The sequence below is a fragment of the Primulina tabacum genome, chromosome 11 (genome assembly GCF_025594145.1).
Source record: "Primulina tabacum isolate GXHZ01 chromosome 11, ASM2559414v2, whole genome shotgun sequence".
Taxonomy (NCBI): domain Eukaryota; kingdom Viridiplantae; phylum Streptophyta; class Magnoliopsida; order Lamiales; family Gesneriaceae; genus Primulina; species Primulina tabacum.
This window is the reverse complement of record NC_134560.1, coordinates 36,976,743-36,995,816: the sequence shown is the minus strand read 5'-3', so window position 1 is coordinate 36,995,816 and position 19,074 is coordinate 36,976,743. Positions and strand designations below refer to the sequence as shown.

General features: G+C 34.2%; 2 protein-coding genes and 1 pseudogene across 5 annotated transcripts; 2 read left to right on the top strand and 1 right to left on the bottom strand.

The window, feature by feature from the left end:
• The first annotated feature begins 9,711 nt into the window (after positions 1 to 9,711).
• On the top strand, positions 9,712 to 12,491 carry LOC142518969 (NADH dehydrogenase [ubiquinone] 1 beta subcomplex subunit 9-like). Of its 4 annotated transcripts, none has more exons than XM_075621835.1 (6): positions 9,712 to 9,972; positions 10,121 to 10,162; positions 10,578 to 10,659; positions 11,172 to 11,227; positions 11,799 to 11,873; positions 12,300 to 12,491. In XM_075621835.1, exons 1-5 carry the CDS (start codon positions 9,844 to 9,846, stop codon positions 11,838 to 11,840), a joined length of 351 nt encoding a protein of 116 aa, XP_075477950.1. In that variant the 5' UTR covers positions 9,712 to 9,843; the 3' UTR covers positions 11,841 to 11,873; positions 12,300 to 12,491. The 4 variants fall into 4 exon arrangements, with proteins under 4 accessions (XP_075477950.1, XP_075477951.1, XP_075477952.1 ...); XM_075621836.1 differs by having other exon boundaries at positions 11,799 to 11,887; XM_075621837.1 differs by having other exon boundaries at positions 11,799 to 11,887; positions 12,193 to 12,491.
• Positions 12,492 to 13,134: 643 nt separating this feature from the next.
• Positions 13,135 to 13,668, bottom strand: LOC142518971 (small ribosomal subunit protein bTHXm). Its single transcript, XM_075621839.1, has one exon. The coding sequence runs from the start codon at positions 13,560 to 13,562 to the stop codon at positions 13,287 to 13,289; it is 276 nt and encodes a 91-aa protein (XP_075477954.1). The 5' UTR covers positions 13,563 to 13,668; the 3' UTR covers positions 13,135 to 13,286.
• Positions 13,669 to 14,741: 1,073 nt separating this feature from the next.
• LOC142519458 (epimerase family protein SDR39U1 homolog, chloroplastic-like) lies at positions 14,742 to 18,722 on the top strand (annotated as a pseudogene).
• Positions 18,723 to 19,074: the final 352 nt, after the last annotated feature.

Here is a 19,074-nt window from a genome sequence, read left to right as displayed (position 1 = left end):
ATTTGATTTGTTATTCTTTGCAAGTGTACAATTTGTTGTACATCTTTTTCACATTGTTTTGTTCTTGGATCCAGATGTAACAATGATGATACATACCATGTAATTTCCTTTTCGGTATGTTTCTGTTCTCCCCCTAACATTGGGAAGATTTTCTCATTAAAATGACAATCAGCAAAACGTGCTGTGAACACGTCGCCTGTCTGAGGTTCAAGATATCGAATGATTGATGGACTATCATAACCGATATAAATTCCAACCTTTCTTTGAGGTCCCATTTTCTTTCGTTGCGGTGGTGCAATAGGCACATACACCATACATCCAAAAATTCTCAGATGAGAAATGTCTGGTTCTTTACCAAATGCAAGCTGCAATGGGGAGTATTTATGATATGCACTTGGTCTGATGCGAATTAATGAAGCAGCGTGTAAAATTGCATGTCCCCATATAGAAATAGGGAACTTTGTTTTCATAATCATTGGTCTAGCAATCATTTGCAGACGTTTAATCAATGATTCAACCAATCCATTCTGTGTATGTACATGAGCAACATGATGCTCAACAATGATTCCTATAGACATACAATAATCATTGAAAGTTTGGGAAGTAAATTCACCAGCATTATCAAGTCTAATTTTCTTGATTGTATAATCGGGAAATTGATTCCTCAATTTTATTATTTGAGCAAGTAATCTTGCAAATGCAACATTTCGAGTTGATAATAAACATACATGTGACCATCTGCTGGAGGCATCAATCAATACCATAAAGTATCTGAATGGTCCACATGGTGGATGGATTGGTCCACAAATATTACCCTGAATACGTTCAAGAAACATTGGTGATTCAGTTTGGATTTTGACTGGTGATGGTCTTATAATAAGTTTTCCAAGAGAACATGCTTTACATTGAAACTTATTATTCTGAAAGATCTTCTGGTCTTTCAGTGGATGACCATGTGTATTTTCTATAATTCTTCGCATCATTGTTGAACCAGGATGTCCCAATCGATCATGCCAATTGGTTAATATCGAAGAATTATCAACTACCATGTTTGATTCAATGGGACTTATATGTGTATAATGCAATCCAGTAGGGAGCATTGATAGTTTTTCAATCACATATTTCTTTCCTGATTTATATGTGATAAGACACATATATTTCTCATTCCCTTCATTCATTGTTTGAGTATCATACCCATGGGAATATATATCATTAAAACTCAACAAATTTCTTTTCGATTGTGGTGAATATAAAGCATCATTGATCAAAAATTTTGTACCATTAGGTAACAAAAATTGTGCTTTACCACATCCTTTAATCAAGTCTACATGACCTGATATTGTATTCACCGTTGTTTTTGTTGGTTTTAGTTCCAAGAAATATCTTTTATCTCGGAGGATAGTGTGCGTTGTACCACTATCGGGTATGCAAACTTCAGCTTTGCTCATAGCATTTTCCATATTTGAACTTCAAAAAAAAATATGCAATGAAATAAATTACTTGCAATATATATTTAAATATAACACAAATCATAATTATACAATAAAACATTATTCTATGAATACATGAAAAATAGATTATTGTACATTTATATTCTACCATTATATTGTTCATTTTCAGAGAAATCGTTGAGAAAATCTGCAGCATCAATATTGTTCATTTCTATCCCACCAACATATTGATCATTTCCAGAGAAATCATTCATAAAATCACCAGCATCAAAATGAGTTGAATCACTCAAACGGTCACTGCGTTCAGTGAAGTTGGTCTCCTTTTCTTTCCCCTTTAATGATTCTTTATAAAGTTTACAAAGGTGCTCAGGGGCTCGACAAACTTTGGACCAATGTCCTGGAGTACCACATCTGTAACAAGAACTTTCATATCTTTTTGAGTGCTTCTCATTAACACTTGTATTCTCATGATGTCTTTTCTGTGGATGGTTTGGGACGTTCTTTTGAGATGAGTTATAAAAATAACTATCTCGATTATTTTCAAAACCACGGCCTTGACCACGACCACGGCCAATTCCACGTCCACGTCCACGTCCGCGTCCACGACCTCGACCTCGACCTCGACCAAAACCTTGTCTTTGAATTTGATTTTGGTTTCCAGGTTTAAATTCATTTTTATTTACAGCATTTACTTCTGGAAATGCTGTTGATCCAGTGGGTCGGGACTGATGATTTCTCATTAATAGCTCGTTGTTTTTTTCCGCCACAAGAAGACAGGCGATGAGTTCAGAATATCTCGCGAATCCACGTACACTATATTGTTGCTGTAGAGTAATATTTGATGCATGAAACGTGGAAAATGTTTTTTCAAGAATCTCAGATTCTGTGACCTCATGTCCACAAAATTTTAATTGCGAGATTATTCTATACATCGTCGAATTGTAATCACTGACTTTTTTAAAGTCTTGGAATCTCAATGTATTCCATTCATCCCGGGCGGTTGGAAGTATAACTTCTCTTATATGTTCGAATCTTTCTTTTAATCCCTTCCACAAAGCCATGGGATTTTTTTCAGTCAGATATTCACATTTCAATCCATCGTCGAGATGTCGACGCAAAAATATCATGGCTCTTGCCTTTTCTTGTGACGTGCATATGCCATTTTTTTTAATGGTCTCGCTTAGACCCAATGACTCAAGATGCATTTCTACATCTAGAGTCCATGGCATATAATTCTTTCCCGTGATGTCGAGCGCAACAAATTCGAGCTTTGTTAAATTTGACATGGTGGTACTAAAAAAAATTACGATGCATTTTATTAGTTAATAATTATTGCAATACAAAGTAACGGATAAACAACAAGTACAAGTATTTGTAAAAATAAAGAAAACGCACGAGGAGGATATTCTCCGATAAATACAAGACTCGTGAGTATGATAACCAAAATAATTAAAAATAACTTTGAGAAAGTCATCTTCTTTTTTCTTCGAAAAATTTGATGAAGAATAATTTTTAGAGAAGAAGAGAAAGTTGGAGTGATTGAATGTGTTTGTGAGATGATATTTATAGGGTAAAAACTAGCCGTTTTGTTACCGTTTATAACCGTTGGTGTACAAAAAAATAAATGTATGTATTTGTATAATTTTATGGTAATAATATGGTGAATATAATATTAATCATGTTTAAATAATTATGTATATCATATCACATTATTATAATGAGGTGTCGTAAGTTATTTTGTTTAAAAACCTTATAGGCTTTTATACTTGTCGTATCCTTTACCGGGAGTGTGGGATGTCGTCTTAACATCCTCCCAGGATTTATAACAAGTTTTTGAAAAATTTATTTTTATTATTTCTAATAATAACATTATATTATATATTAAATATATACACAATAAATAAATAACAGTAAAATAAATATTATTACTTTTGTTACCTTTTTCTTCTGTTTGGAGCTTGGAAAAGGATGGAGGACTTTTAGAGCTTCGTGCTGATAACTTGTTGTGAAAAAGTAAAAATTTATGGTAAAAAGTAAAAATCTCAAACTCTCAAAATTTACCAAACTACACACTTTATAATATTTTTCTCTCTACTCAATTGTGATTTTCTTCACAAATGAGAGATCTATTTATAGGAAATCTTTACAAATAATCCAAAAATAAAATACATCATTACCTACATCATCACACACTAATTTTCAATATTTACAACTCTTATTTTCAACATTCAAATATTCAATACACACATTTTAAATATATTTTTCAACATATTTTACTGTTATTTATTTATTGTGTATATATTTAATATATAATATAATGTTATTAGAAATAATAAAAATAAATTTTTCAAAAACTTGTTATAAATCCTAGGAGGATGTTAAGACGACATCCCACACTCCCGGTAGACGACATCCCACACTCCCGGTAAGGGATACGACAAGTATAAAAGCCTATAAGATTTTTAAATAAAATATCTTATGACACATCATTATAATAATATGATATGATATACATAATTATTTAAATATGTCTAATATTATATACACCATATTATTACCATAAAATTATACAAATACATACCTTTATTTTTTTATACACCAACGGTCATAAACGGTAACAAAACGGCTAGTTTTTGCCCTATAAATATGATCTCATAAACACATTCAATCACTCCAACTTTCTCTTCTTCTCTAAAAATTATTCTTCACTAAATTTTCGAAGAAAAAAGAAGATGGCTTTCTCAAGGTTATTTTTAATTATTTTGGTTATCATACTCACGAGTCTTTTATTTATCGGAGAATATCCTCATCGTGTGTTTTCTTTATTTTTACAAATGCTTGTACTTGTTGTTTATCCATTACTTTGTATTGCAATATTCATTAACTAATAAAATGCATCGTAATTATTTTTTTAGTACCACCATGTCAAATTTGTCAAAGCTCGAATTTGTTGCGCTCGACATCACGGGAAAAAATTATATGCCATGGACTCTCGATGTAGAAATGCATCTTGAGTCATTGGGTCTAAGTGAGACAATAAAAGAAAATGACATATCGACATCACAAGAAAAGGCAAAAGCCATTATATTTTTGCGTCGACATCTCGACGAGGGATTGAAATGTGAATATTTAATTGAAAAAGATCTCATGGCTTTGTGGAAAGGATTGAAAGAAAGATTTGAACATATAAGGGAAGTTATACTTTCGACCTCCCGTGATGAATGGAATATGTTAAGATTCCAAGATTTTAAGAAAGTCAGCGATTATAATTCAGCGATGTATCGAATAATCTCACAGCTAAAATTTTGTGGACATGAGGTCACAGAATCGGAAATGCTTGAAAAACAATTTCCACGTTTCATGCATCAAATATTACTCTACAGCAACAATATAGAGTACGTGGATTTGCGAGATATTCTGAACTCATCGCCTGTCTTCTTGTGGCGGAAAAAAACAACGAGCTATTAATGAGAAATCATCAGTCCCGACCCACTGTATCAACAGCATTTCCAGAAGTAAATGCTGTAAGTAAAATGAATTTAAACCTGGAAACCAAAATCAAATTCAAAGACAAGGTTTTGGTCGAGGTCGAGGTCGTGGACGTGGACGTGGACGTGGAATTGGCCGTGGTCGTGGTCGTGGTCGAGGCCGTGGTTTTGAAAACAATAGAGATAGTTATTTTTATAATTCATCTCAAAAGAGCGTCCCTAACCATCCACAGAAAAGGCATCATGAGAATACAAGTGTTAATGAGAATCACTCAAAAAGATATGAAAGTTCTTGTTTCAGATGTGCTACTCCAGGACATTGGTCCAAAATTTGTCGAGCCCCTGAACACCTTTGTAAACTTTATAAAGAATCATTAAAGGGGAAAGAAAAGGAGACCAACTTCACTGAACGCAGTGACCATTTGAGTGATTCAACTCATTTTGATGCTGATGATTTTATGAATGATTTCTCTGGAAATGATCAATATGTTGGTGAGATAGAAATGAACAATATTGATGCTGCAGATTTTCTCAATGGTTTCTCTGAAAATGAACAATATAGTGGTAGAATATAAATGTACAATAATTTATTTTTCATGTATCCATATAATGTTTTATTGTATAATTATGATATGTGTTATATTTAAATATATATTGCCAGTAATTTTATTTCATTGCAAATTTTTTTGAAGTTCAAAAAATGGAAAATGCTATGAGCAAAGCTGAAGTTTGCATACCCGATAGTGGTACAACGCACACTATCCTCCGAGATAAAAGATATTTCTTGGAACTAAAACCAACAAAAACAACGGTGAATACAATATCAGGTCCTGTAGACTTGATTAAAGGATGTGGTAAAGCACAATTTTTGTTACCTAATGGTACAAAATTTTTGATCAATGATGCTTTATATTCACCACAATCGAAAAGAAATTTGTTGAGTTTTAATAATATATATTTCCATGGGTATGATACTCAAACAATGAATGAAGGGAATAAGAAATATATGTGTCTTATCACATATAAATCAGGAAAGAAATATGTGATTGAAAAACTACCAATGCTCCCTACTGGATTGCATTATACACATATAAGTTCGATTGAATCAAACATGGTAGTTGATAATTCTTCAATATTAACCAATTGGCATGATCGATTGGGACATCCTGGTTCAACAATGATGCGAAGAATTATAGAAAATACACATGGTCATCCGCTGAAAGACCAGAAGATCTTTCAGAATAATAAGTTTCAATGTAAAGCATGTTCTCTTGGAAAACTTATTATAAGACCATCACCAGCCGAAATCCAAACTGAATCACCAATGTTTCTTGAACGTATTCAGGGTGATATTTGTGGACCAATCCATCCACCATGTGGACCATTCAGATACTTTATGGTATTGATTGATGCCTCCAGCAGATGGTCACATGTATGTTTATTGTCAACTCGAAATGTTGCATTTGCAAGATTACTTGCTCCAATAATAAATTGAGGAATCAATTTTCCGATTATACAATCAAGAAAATTAGACTTGATAATGCTGGTGAATTTACTTCCCAAACTTTCAATGATTATTGTATGTCTATGGGAATCATTGTTGAGCATCTTGTTGCTCATGTAAATACACAGAATGGATTGACTGAATCATTGATTAAACGTCCGCAAATGATTGCTAGACCAATGATTATGAAAACAAAGCTCCCTATTTCTATATGTGGACATGCAATTTTACACGCTGCTTCATTAATTCGCATCAGACAAAGTGCATATCATAAATACTCCCCATTGCAGCTTGCATTTGGTAAAGAACCAGACATTTCTCATATGAGAATTTTTGGATGTATGGTGTATGTGCCTATTGTACCACCGCAACGAAAGAAAATGGGACCTCAAAGAAAGGTTGGAATTTATATCGGTTATGATAGTCCATCAATCATTCGATATCTTGAACCTCAGACAGGCGACGTGTTCACAGCACGTTTTGCTGATTGTCATTTTAATGAGAAAATCTTCCCAATGTTAGGGGGAGAACAGAAACATACCGAAAAGGAAATTACATGGCATGTATCATCATTGTTACATCTGGATCCAAGAACAAAACAATGTGAAAAAGATGTACAACAAATTGTATACTTGCAAAGAATAGCCAATCAAATACCAGATGCATTTGCTGACACAAAAGGGGTAACTAAATCATATATACATGCTGCAAATGCCCCTGCTCGAATTGAAATTACAAATAAACAAATTGAAGATACTCATGATGTCATTAAACGCCTGAAGCGTGGAAGGCCAGTCGGTTCCAAGGATAAAAATCCTCGAAAAAGAAAATTTATAGAGAAACACGATGATCACAAAATAAAGAATGATGTTCCTGAAGAAACACATGATGATCACAAAATAGAGAATGATGTTCCTGAAGAAACACATGATGATGAAAATATTCTGTCAGAACCACAAACTGACGAGAATCATGAAATCTCTATCAATTACATTAATACTGGAAAAATATGGAACCGAAAAGATATAGAAGAAATTGATGATATATTTTCTTATAATGTGGCAATCGACATCATAAATGATAATGAAGATCATGAACCAAAATCTTTTGGTGAATGTAAAAATCGGCAGGATTGGATAAAATGGAAAGAAGCCATCCATGTTGAATTAGATTCGCTAAATAAACGTAATGTTTTTGGACATATAGTCCTTACACCTGAGGGTGTAAAACCTGTTGGATAAAAATGGGTTTTTATTCGAAAGCGAAATGAGAAAAATGAAATAGTGAGATATAAAGCTCGACTTGTTGCACAAGGTTTTTCTCAAAGGCCTGGAATTTATTATGAAGAAACGTATTCTCCCGTGATGGATGCAATTACGTTTCGGTATTTGATTAGCTTGGCGGTATCTGAAAATTTAGAAATGCGTCTTATGGATGTTGTTACAGCTTACTTATATGGATCACTTGATAGTAATATATATATATGAAAATCCCTGAAAGATTTAAGATGCCTGAAGCACAAAATTCAAAACCCAGAGAATGTTATTCTGTGAAATTACAAAGATTATTATATGGGTTAAAGCAATCTGGTCGAATGTGGTATAATCGACTAAGTGATCACTTGATGAAAAAGGGATATGTAAATAATTCAATATGCCTTTGTGTTTTCATTAAGAAAACAACATCCAGATGCGTAATTATTGCTGTATATGTTGATTATTTAAACATCATTGGAACGAATAAGGAAATTCAAGAAATTGTGTCATACTTGAAGGAAGAATTTGAAATGAAGGATCTTGGAAAAACCAAGTATTGTCTGGGTTTACAAATTGAACAAAAAGAATGTGGAATTTTTGTTCACCAGACAAATTATACAGAAAAGATACTTAAACGTTTTAATATGGATAAATCAAATCCTTTAAGTACTCCAATGGTTGTTAGATCATTAAACATAGAAAATGATCCATTCCGACCATGTGAAGAAGATGAAGATATTCTTGGTCAAGAAGTACCATATCTAAGTGCTATCGGTGCCCTTATGTATCTTACAAATTGTACAAGGCCTGATATATCTTTAGCCGTAAATTTGTTGGCAAGATTTAGCACATATCCAACAAAGAGACACTGGAACAGAATTAAACATATATTCCGTTATCTACGAGAAACGACAGACTTGGGACTTTTGTATTCAAAAGATGCTAATCCAAGTATAATTGGTTATGCCGATGCTGGATATTTATCTGATCCACACAAGGCACGTTCCCAAACTGGATATGTTTTTACTCGTGGAGGCACTGCAATTTCTTGGCGTTCACAGAAACAAACGTTCGTAACAACTTCATCAAATCATGCCGAGATTATTGCACTACATGAAGCAAGTCGTGAATGTGTGTGGTTAAAATCAATGACCCAACATATCCAAATCTCATGCGGATTATCATTCGACGAGAAGCCTGTGATACTATATGAAGATAATGCTGCATGTGTTGCTCAAATGAAAGAAGGATACATAAAAAGCGACAGAACTAAACATATTCCTCCTAAGTTCTTCGCATTCACCAAGGAGCTTGAGAAGAATAAATGTATTGATGTTCGTCACATTCAATCAAGTGAAAATTCATCAGATCTCTTCACAAAGGCGCTTCCTACGTCAATATTCAGAAAGCATATATATAATATTGGGATGCGCAATCTACGAAATTTGTGAAGAATTGTTCGTGTCAACATGAGGGGGAGTTTACGTGACTGCACTTTTTTTCCCTTGCCATGGTTTTTATCCCAATGGTTTCCTAGTAAGGTTTTTAACGAGGCAGTATAAAAACACGTAATGAAGATAATCATTATGATCATCATCACAAGGGGGAGTGTTGAAAAATATATTTAAAATGTGTGTATTGAATATTTGAATGTTGAATATTTGAATGTTGAAAATAAGAGTTGTAAATATTGAAAATTAGTGTGTGATGATGTAGGTAATGATGTATTTTATTTTTGGATTATTTGTAAAGATTTCCTATAAATAGATCTCTCATTTGTGAAGAAAATCACAATTGAGTAGAGAGAAAAATATTATAAAGTGTGTAGTTTGGTAAATTTTGAGAGTTTGAGATTTTTATTTTTTACCATAAATTTTTATTTTTTCACAACAAAAATGTATAATTTTTTGGATTAAAGAAAATATTTTTATTTTTTGAATGAGGTTATTGAACGAGTTATCATGTAGGCTTTAGCCCACTAAATCTATGGATATTATATCAGAGGCCCAAACATGAATAGTGGAAAAAATGTTCACGACAGACACGACGTCGTATCAAAGGAAGAGAACCCCATCGTCCCGACTGCGACGAAAACCCCCTGGTAGATCACTGATAGCACAAAATACCAGAGAGATTGAGGAAAAATGAGCGTGGCTACGGCGTCGTATCTTGCCCGGCGAGCGACGCAGAAGGAGAGAGTAAGGATCCTCTACCGGCGAACGCTGAAGGATACTCTCAATTGGGCCGTCCATCGCCACCTCTTCTACCCCGATGTAACAATTCATTTCTCTTTCTAGATTTGATTCGTATATTTGATCTTGATCTGTGCATTAAATTGGTTGGATGCTGTTTGAATATATGCCACAAACCTAATTTCCTTGAAGATTGAGAGGGTTTCCTCTGTTTTTGTTGTCTTTCCAGGCTGATGCCCTGAGAGAGAAGTTTGAAGCTAACAGACAAGTGGTTTGTTTCTCTTCTCTGATCGAATTTGATGTTTTTGGTGCCGATTTCATTGTCTTAATTGTTGGCATATATTTCACAATTGAATCACTCAGCAAACAGGTTAGGCGTTTGATTGACTAAAAACAGTTTGGTTTCGCTAGCTTTGATTGTTAGGTGAATGTAAAGAAATTGTGGTAGTAGCGATTTATGCGGCATACTTTGATTTGAACATTGTGTTTGATGATTGAAAAGTGCAATTTTTTTATGATCTTCTCTTTTTTTTTTTCGGGTTTAACTTTCACTGCATTCATCATGCTGTCAAGTAATCTTGCTGATAAAGATTTTTTTGGGTGAGAATGCTGAAAAACTGAAAGAATGTTAGTTGCATCATGTTGACTTCTCTTTTCTTGTTTTTGTGGTGCCCGCTGGTCTTCAGGAAGATATTGAACTCATTGATAGAATGATTGCTGCTGGTGAAGCGACACACAATAAATGGCGGCACCCTGACCCATACATTGGTAAGTTTTAGGTCAGCATCTTAATTCGTTATATAATGAATACAAAGAGAAAAGCAAGTCAGACTGATGAGGAGAACAAGAAGTTTGGGTCTTTAAGGAAACTATACTAACTTGCTAGTTGTGTACTTATGAATGCATCTTTTAAGGATTGAGAAATAGAGTTTTAGTGTTTGTATCTACTGTATTCAGATTTTGAGGACATAAATAGGTTAACTAACAGAGCACTTTACAATCATGTTTAATCTTGCTTTAAGTACATCAATCATGTGCGATAGGCAGATATGTTGACTCACATAAAAAGATGTAAATTTAATCTTTTCAATCTTCTGCAAGTTTAATGTGTTGAAGCATGTTTCTATTTCTTGAACTTTTCTTGTTCTTGTGTTTTCTCTTCTGAAACTTTATTTTGACTAGTTTTGCTTTCAAATTGAGAATTACTCACTGCTTGAATTGTACCATCGGATCAGGGATTATTATTTATATTTTGCCTTACTACATTTTTATTTCAACAGTTCCATGGGCTCCTGGTGGCAGCAAATTTTGCCGGAACCCAACACCACCTTCTGAGGTAATTTATCGAAAATTATCATGTTCTTGAATCAACTGTTTTAAATATTTCATTCTCTATGCTACCCACTTTTTTCTGTTTTTACTTTATTGGTTCCTCAGAAAACTCACCAACCGCCTCTCTTTACAAAGTTGAAGTGTACATTTGATCTTTATACGACTGTTTGCATCAATCTGATCTTCTTTCTTTTTGTTACTCTTTGGCACCAGAGTAAAATGGTTTCCGAAAACTGAGTATGATTGGTTTAAACTTTTAACAAGTAGGTCAACCTTTTGTGTCCATGACTCCATGTTGGTTTTCCCTTTGTTTGTTGGGAATGATTCACTATCTTGCCTTTTTTTTCCTGGCAACCATATCTTTGTGTCTAGATAATACAACAAAATGAATTACGTACGATCCTTTCCTTTAAGCCTGTGAGAATTAATGTTCCCAATATTCTGCATGTACTTGTTTCCTATAAATCCATTACCGGGAAGTGCTGATAGTTGTTTTATCTGTGTGTTGCGCTATTGGCTCCAAGCGATAATCCTTTCCATCTGATTTTCAACTTATAACCGTTCCATTGCTACAGATCGAGATAATTTATGACTATGGTCGCGAAGATAATAACTGATTCTACAACCTCATCCTTCGAAATAAATAAAAGGTTAGCGGTGTGATGTCACTATATTCTCCTACTGTTTCTTATGTGGGAGGGGCTTACAAAAACCAATTTGGGTGGCGACTGGCCGATGATATAATTCTAAAACTGCTACCTGTCACCTCAATGTTAAATAAATATTTGTTTCATATTATTAATTTCTGCAATGAATATGATAATTATGTAAAAGATAATTCAGCTTTTTCAAGGGTAATGAATAACGTATGTGCTAAAACTTGGTGAAGTACTGATTCCTAAATTTATCGTTTGCCAAAATATTTTGCAACAAAAATACATTTTAGTGATAATATAATCTGTTTTAAAGACCGAAGGGCAGCAAGAATTAGCAGGGTGCCTCAACCTTGTGATCGCGTTTAGCTGATTTTGCTGTCTTTCCATAAATTTCACCTTGTTCTTTCTCTCTAAACACAGATGGACAAGGTGCACTTTACTTTACAAGGGAGCAGATTGTATTCAATCTAGTTTCAGTTTGTTTCAAGTTGAGTATAGTTCAGACCTTTTGGATCGGAAATGTTGATCTTTAATTTGTTTGATGTATCAAGCATATTAACTCTCAAAATCAGTTTGTCAATGAAAATGGTCGAGTTCTGAGCTTGACGGATATTGATAGAGTCTCATCGAATCGTCATTACATAATCTGGCAGTCGGATTGATTTGAATCATGTGGTGAAACTTTAATCGCGTGTGTACAAGATATTTGTAACAAAAATAGGGTGAATTTTGTTTTGTTTTTTTTTTTTAAAGCTGGCAAGCTATTACTTCTAAAGTCTTGCGGTGGATGCATAGGCATCGGCAAATTTTGCATTGGAGATTTTAATCCGTTGCAAACGATCTAAGAAAACATCCACCCGCAAGATTAAAAGAAGAAGAGGTCAACTACATTGGCACACGAGAGACAAATCATCATATATTTGCTATTAATATGGCAACTAAAATGTTCCAAATTTGATGTTTTGAACCTTAAGCCGCCACAAGATTCAGATCCACATCCGCTGGTAAGCCATCATATAACAAGAATCAATGTCGCACAAGATCAGCCTGAAATCTTTCTTTTTCTCTTGACATGACTTGAGAACTCGTTGTCGCTCTGTCTAGAACCTTTCGCTATTTAAGAACGTGCCTCTGTGAAGTATTAAAATCTAGATACGATTTCGAGAAACTTTGGCTTTTCGCTGGTATCTGTTCATGTAATTTACAGATCAAGTAGATACAACAAAATGTTTAAACTAAACAGAATGACGATGCATTCGAAATTGAAAACGAAATGAATTTCACTAAGAATCAGTGACTGCTTTCGAATAACATAGAGTGAAGGAGGAGGAATGGATTCCTTCTACCCAGATATGAAGCAGCCTCAGAATTGGGATCGATTACAAGTACAATAACAAAGAAAATAGTTTATATCAATTTGAAAGGAAGAGGCCATGGAGTGGACCTGGGCACTTCGATCTTATCCTTGATCCTTTCGATTTTCTTCTCCTTTTTGGGTCTCGCGTTCCCGTACGATCCTTTAAATCTCTTCCCTTTCTTGGTCCTCTTGTCCCCACGCCCGCACAGGATCGGCGCCGCCGTAGGTGATGCACTCGATGTCGCGATGGATGAAAATGCCGCCCGATGTTCCACGGCTGCCGTCATCCGCCTGGACGCCGCGCTGCACAATCGAATCACGCTCATTTTGCGGCGAGGTTGGTTGGTTGATCGATCGATCAGTGCTTCGTTTCCCCTAAATTCTTAAAACCCTAAAAACTCAGTTCAATGGGAGTGCTATTTAATTGTTTCGAGAGCTGGGGTTTAATCTGATATATTCGTGTTCATACTTTGATATTTTACTATTAACCCCTAAGGTTTTGGGAATCACAGTTCAGACTCTGTCCATTTAAGTTTTCTTAATAAACCCATTAACAACTTTATTCCTAGATTATTTCGATGCACGTGAGGAAATTACGCATGGTTTTCTTTTATTTTTCATTCATAACAAAGATATTTCTAAATAAATCAAGTTTTATTTGCTTCTACTGTTATATGTTATACGTTTATCAGATATGTAAAATGGGTTTCGATTAGTCGTCGTTTCACTTGTGATGCAGTTAATATAACTGATTTATTATCGTATATTATATATACGAGAAATTATATTTACACTTCGATTTATGTCAAATATATTTATTTTTATTTTCTTAACAATTGTACTCCTTTATTGATTGTTTTTTTGTAAGTTTGTTAATTATCCTTAATTACTCAAAAACATTGTAAAAACATTTGACAGTGTCCATAAATAGAGAAAAACACATTATTAAATTAAAAAATATTTTCATTATATCGATAACTATTTTGTTAATCTTAAATTTTTATTTCTAATATTTTTAAATCAAGTGATGTTTAATTCTTGATTTTTATATTTTATCTCACGTCTTATGATTTTTTAAACATAAAAAATTTAATTTTTTAAATCAACCATAATATATAATTAAGAGATAATGGATTCTAATCACATGGTTATTTTGAACGGAATGCTGTTTATCAAATATATTGTTTTCTTAAAAATGTTTACATAAAAAAACAAAACATGTATATAAAGTGAAAGTCCCATAATATTTTTACTTTACAAAATTATATAGTTAATTCCTAGAGCATATATTAGATATTTCGTAAAATAATACAATAACATAAAATCTTTCCTTTAATCTCAATTAATACTATTTTCACAAGGTTATCACAAAATTTTTTTTAAAAAAATTGACTTATATTTAACTAAATCAAAATTGGCGAAAACTTGTTTTGTGTCTTATTTGGGTTATCCATGAAAAAAGTATTACTTTTTATGCTAAGAGTGTTACTTTTTATCGTGAATATAGGTAGGGTTGACCCGTCTCACAGATAAAGATTCGTAAGACAGACCCGTCTCACAGGCAAAGATTCAACGGCAAACTCCATATCTCCCACTGTCAACTTCCCTCGAACATTTTCAGTATGTTAATTAATTTCTAATCTATGGAAAAGTTTGGTCTGTTGTGTGAATCATTCAGTTTTGAGTATTTGATTATCCCTTGGTATTCTTATTTATTCCTTTTGGTTTTGTAGATGTGCAGGTTTAAGAAAGTGAGAATTTTATGTTCCAGCAGTGGGAATGATTCTGAGAAGTCTCAGAAGGTAATGTCCTTCAAATTGTATTGCGCATTTTCATTTTGCAGGAACCCTGAAGTTTAGTTGAGCCGAATTGTGGATTCTCAAACTTACACGATTTGAGATTTCTTTGCTAAAATCTGAAATGTGTTGGTCTTTACAAACACCCTTTGTTGATAAATGTTGTTCTAGGTTTGTAGCTTGCTTAACTGAGAATCTTGAAATATTGATTCAGAGGAAGGTAGAAGAATAACTGATGCTTGAGCTGCTTATTTTCGGTGTTCACTGTTATCCTACGAGGAAAACTAGTAAGCTATATTCAGGTGGAGATATTATGGTCCTATAGATGCCATGCAGAATTGGCAGCAAATTGTTTTCGTGTGTGGCATTGTCTCTACTGAGCTGGAAATTAGATTTCTTACAGTTTTAGTTTGAAATTCAATGAAGATTATTTGATAAATGATATACTTGCAGATGTGAATAGATTTTGTGAGCTCCCTCTTGCTTCATACGTGTGTTCTCCAAATTCCTTCCAGTTCATCCTATCAAATCCAAAGCCGAGATTTCGGCGCTTGACTTCATTTGTTACCACAAATGTATTCATATGTTCTACATTGAAGTTTAGCATTATAGCCTCTTTGCACGTTGTTATACATGTGCTAAAGATGCAACTCACTATTAGCATCCCAAATCTGAGAGAAAGTTCTGTTTGAGTGATTATATCTAAAGTCATGCCTTGACATTTGAGCAATCAAGTGCTGTATCTTCTAGCCCTTAAAGTTCTGTGTACAATATTCCTTTCCATTATCTGGGCAGATTTACTTGCTCTTTTTTCTCCTTCGTGGCAGCAAAATGAGATGATTGTTTCAATAACTGGAGCCATAGGGTTTATAGGTAAAAGATTGGTGCAGAGATTGCATGCAGGTATATTCACTTCTTATCCGTTTTCACCATGATCTCTGAGCTGGAAAACAACACTAAACTTGACAAATGCTTATCCTATACTCCCAAGAAATTGGAAATTGAACTGATAACTGAATATATGTTTTTAAAAACATATCTATGTGTGTGATACCTTGAAATTTTATCTAATGTAAATTAATTTGTTACGCATGATGATTGCATTTCTTCGCACAGCTAGCACATCATACTTGTATGGATTTAGTGTTCTGTCGTATCTGTTTATTAGATAATCATCGTCTGCGGGTCTTGACAAGAACTAGGCAAAAGGAGCTGTCAAGTTTCCCTGGTAAGAAGGTAATTAACCAGTAATTTAATGAATTTTCCTATCTATCTTTATATTCAGATGACTCATTTATGTGAGGTGAAGATTAAAAATTGGTCGTAATACCCGGACATATGTGCTTTTTTTTCTTTTCTAGAAAAAACTCTCCTCGGGAGAAAATGAGGAGGAGAATGTAAAAATGGAGACTTCTCTAAATAAACAATTTCTATTCCGAGTTTTTTTTCCGTTCATTCTTGGTATAATGAGGTAAAGAACAAATTTTCTTTTATCTCTGAGTCTGCAACCAAGTAAAATGGAGACTTCTCAAAACAGAGAATCAATTATCTCACCCAACTTGAAGAACATCTGTTCTTCAAATCTTCCCCCTTTTCATGACACTTTATGTACTTGTTGCTTTCAATCAATAATACTTTCTTGATACAAATGTCGAATATATTATTTCTTTCTTTCCTTTCTTCCTTCCATTTTTTCTATTCCGAGTTCTTTCTCTTCTTGCTGATACAAACTCAAAGTTCTCTCTCTTTTCTATTAGAAATTTCTTTACATGTTGCAGTCAAGGATTTTCCAACAATTGAAATAACAGAGGAGCAAGAGTGGAAAACTACATTCAGGGTTCAACAGCAGTCGTAAATTTGGCTGGGACGCCTGTAAGTAATAGATGGTCTCCTGAGGTACATTGCAAAATTTATTGAGATTTATTATATCTTTTCATGTAATTATATCTTTAAATTTTAAAGAGTGTGATGCTTTGAGGTAAGCCCTGTATGTTCATATTTGAAATAATCTTGAAATGCGATGTTTTCAGATCAAGAAAGATATCAAGAACAGTAGGGTTAAAGTCACTACAAAGGTTTTCCACAGGCGCCCCTTTTCAAATTTCTTCCTCAAGTTCCAAATTATATGGTGTTGAAGCGATGATATTAATCTTCTTCTATGTGCTAATATCTGGAACACATTGAACTATACAGGTCGTAGAGTTAATAAACGATTCACCTGATGAATTAAGTCCCAATGTTTTGATCAGTTCATATGCCGTTGGATTCTATGGTACGTGTGTCAAAATTAATTTTTGCTGCATTTTTATTTCATAATAGACAATTTGTAGGAGTCATTTTTTCCTACTGAAGTTACATGTGATCAAGAACTGATATTATTCTGGTCAAGCAATGTAATTACAGGCTCCTTCTGATTTTGGAGTGGGCTGGCAGATTCAACGCAATTCAGGGGCGAATTTAGAGAATTTAAGAGGAGGTTATCTTCCCTACTCCCTACTCCCCCTCTTCGCCCTTATGCTATGTTCACCCGTGCCTGTCAATAATTTCTTCAGGAATATGTGTAAAGTTCGTTAGTTGTGTATAAAGCGCTTACTGTAATTTTCTACCTGATTGCTCAAATCAGGCTCTAGTGAAACACGTGTATTTGATGAGCAAAGTCCATCAGGAAACGACTACCTGGCGGAGGTAAATCATATTAACATTTATTTATGGGGACATCATTTTGGAGTCGGATGTTTCAACTACTTCTAAATCGAAAAATTATTTTTTCGTTTCTGCATGTCAAGTATTGCATGTCATCTGCAGATATCATCTATGTTGAATTTTTTTTTATGGTTACTCAGGTTTGTAGAGAATGGGAAGCTGCTGCTCTGAGAGTTCATAAAGATGTTAGACCAGTGCAGACAAGAACCGGCATTGTACTGGGGAAAGAGGGTGGTGCTTTGGGTACAATCTATCATCCTTGAGACCTTTTGTTAAAAGAAAAAACTTTCCAAGTGACGGGGTTGAAGCAGATCCCAACCCTTTATATTTCATTCTTAAATTCTCGTTTCAAAGCAGTTAATAATACCATCTTGACTCTTTTGACTCTCTGCAGCTAAAATGGTACCTCTTTTTATGATGTTTGCTGGTCGACCTCTGGGCTCTGGAAATCAAGGGTGCTGTTGAACTGTCACGTTGTATATATTTTGCAGAACAATTTTGGAATGGATAATTTCTCCATACCTGTTTGAATATCAGACAGAACTTATTTTAGTTTATTCAAGCAGGTTTTTTCCTGGATTCATGTGGATGATATGGTAAATATAATATATGAAGCACTATCCAACCCTTTTTACAGAGGTGAAATTTTATTAAAATTGCATTTGTTTGAATTGCAAATGCAATGTTAATCGTTCCTGTAGATTTCTTATTGTGCCATTTTGCTTGTCTTGGATAAAACATTTTACAGTCTCAAATACTAGGTATTATAAACTGCACGGCGCCAAATCCAGTTCGCCTTTCAGAGATGTGTGGCGTGCTGGGATCTGTCCTGGGACAGACCCTCGTGGCTTCCTGTACCCGACATTGCACTTATAGCTGTTCTTGGAGAAGGTGCTTGTGTGGTGAGTAAGATCATCTAGTCCTTTTAATTCTTACATTGATCTTCATGCACTGGTTCTGAGTATAAGTGGTCTCACCATTCAAACTCTCTACGTGTCACATTCCAGGTGGCTAATTGCAGGTTCTTGAAGGACAAAAGGCGGTTCGGAAGAAGGCAAATGAATTGGGTTTTCCTTTCAAATACCCTTATGTTACAGACGCTCTTAGAGCCATCATATCATGTCTTGAGAAAAAGATGAAGAATGTGGAAATCTGTTTAGCACACTGATGATTCTTTGTTCTTTTATCTTGGAGCTCCCATCTTGATACAAAATTTTTTTGTGATCGTTTTCTATTATTTTCTTCTCTTTAATTCTTCCGGCATGTGTGCCCGAAATCGTTAATCAAACTCATGTCCTTGAGATACCGATGATGTATGATGAACTCAGTTTACAAAATT

Excerpts from the sequence above, each read along its gene's own strand:
- LOC142518971 (XM_075621839.1), bottom strand. The coding sequence starts at position 13,562 with ATGAGCGTGATTCGATTGTGCAGCGCGGCGTCCAGGCGGATGACGGCA.
- LOC142518969 (XM_075621835.1), top strand. The coding sequence starts at position 9,844 with ATGAGCGTGGCTACGGCGTCGTATCTTGCCCGGCGAGCGACGCAGAAG. Across the intron at positions 9,973-10,120 it reads GCCACCTCTTCTACCCCGAT|GCTGATGCCCTGAGAGAGAA; the intron begins GTAACAATTCAT and ends TTGTCTTTCCAG. Across the intron at positions 10,163-10,577 it reads TTGAAGCTAACAGACAAGTG|GAAGATATTGAACTCATTGA; the intron begins GTTTGTTTCTCT and ends GCTGGTCTTCAG.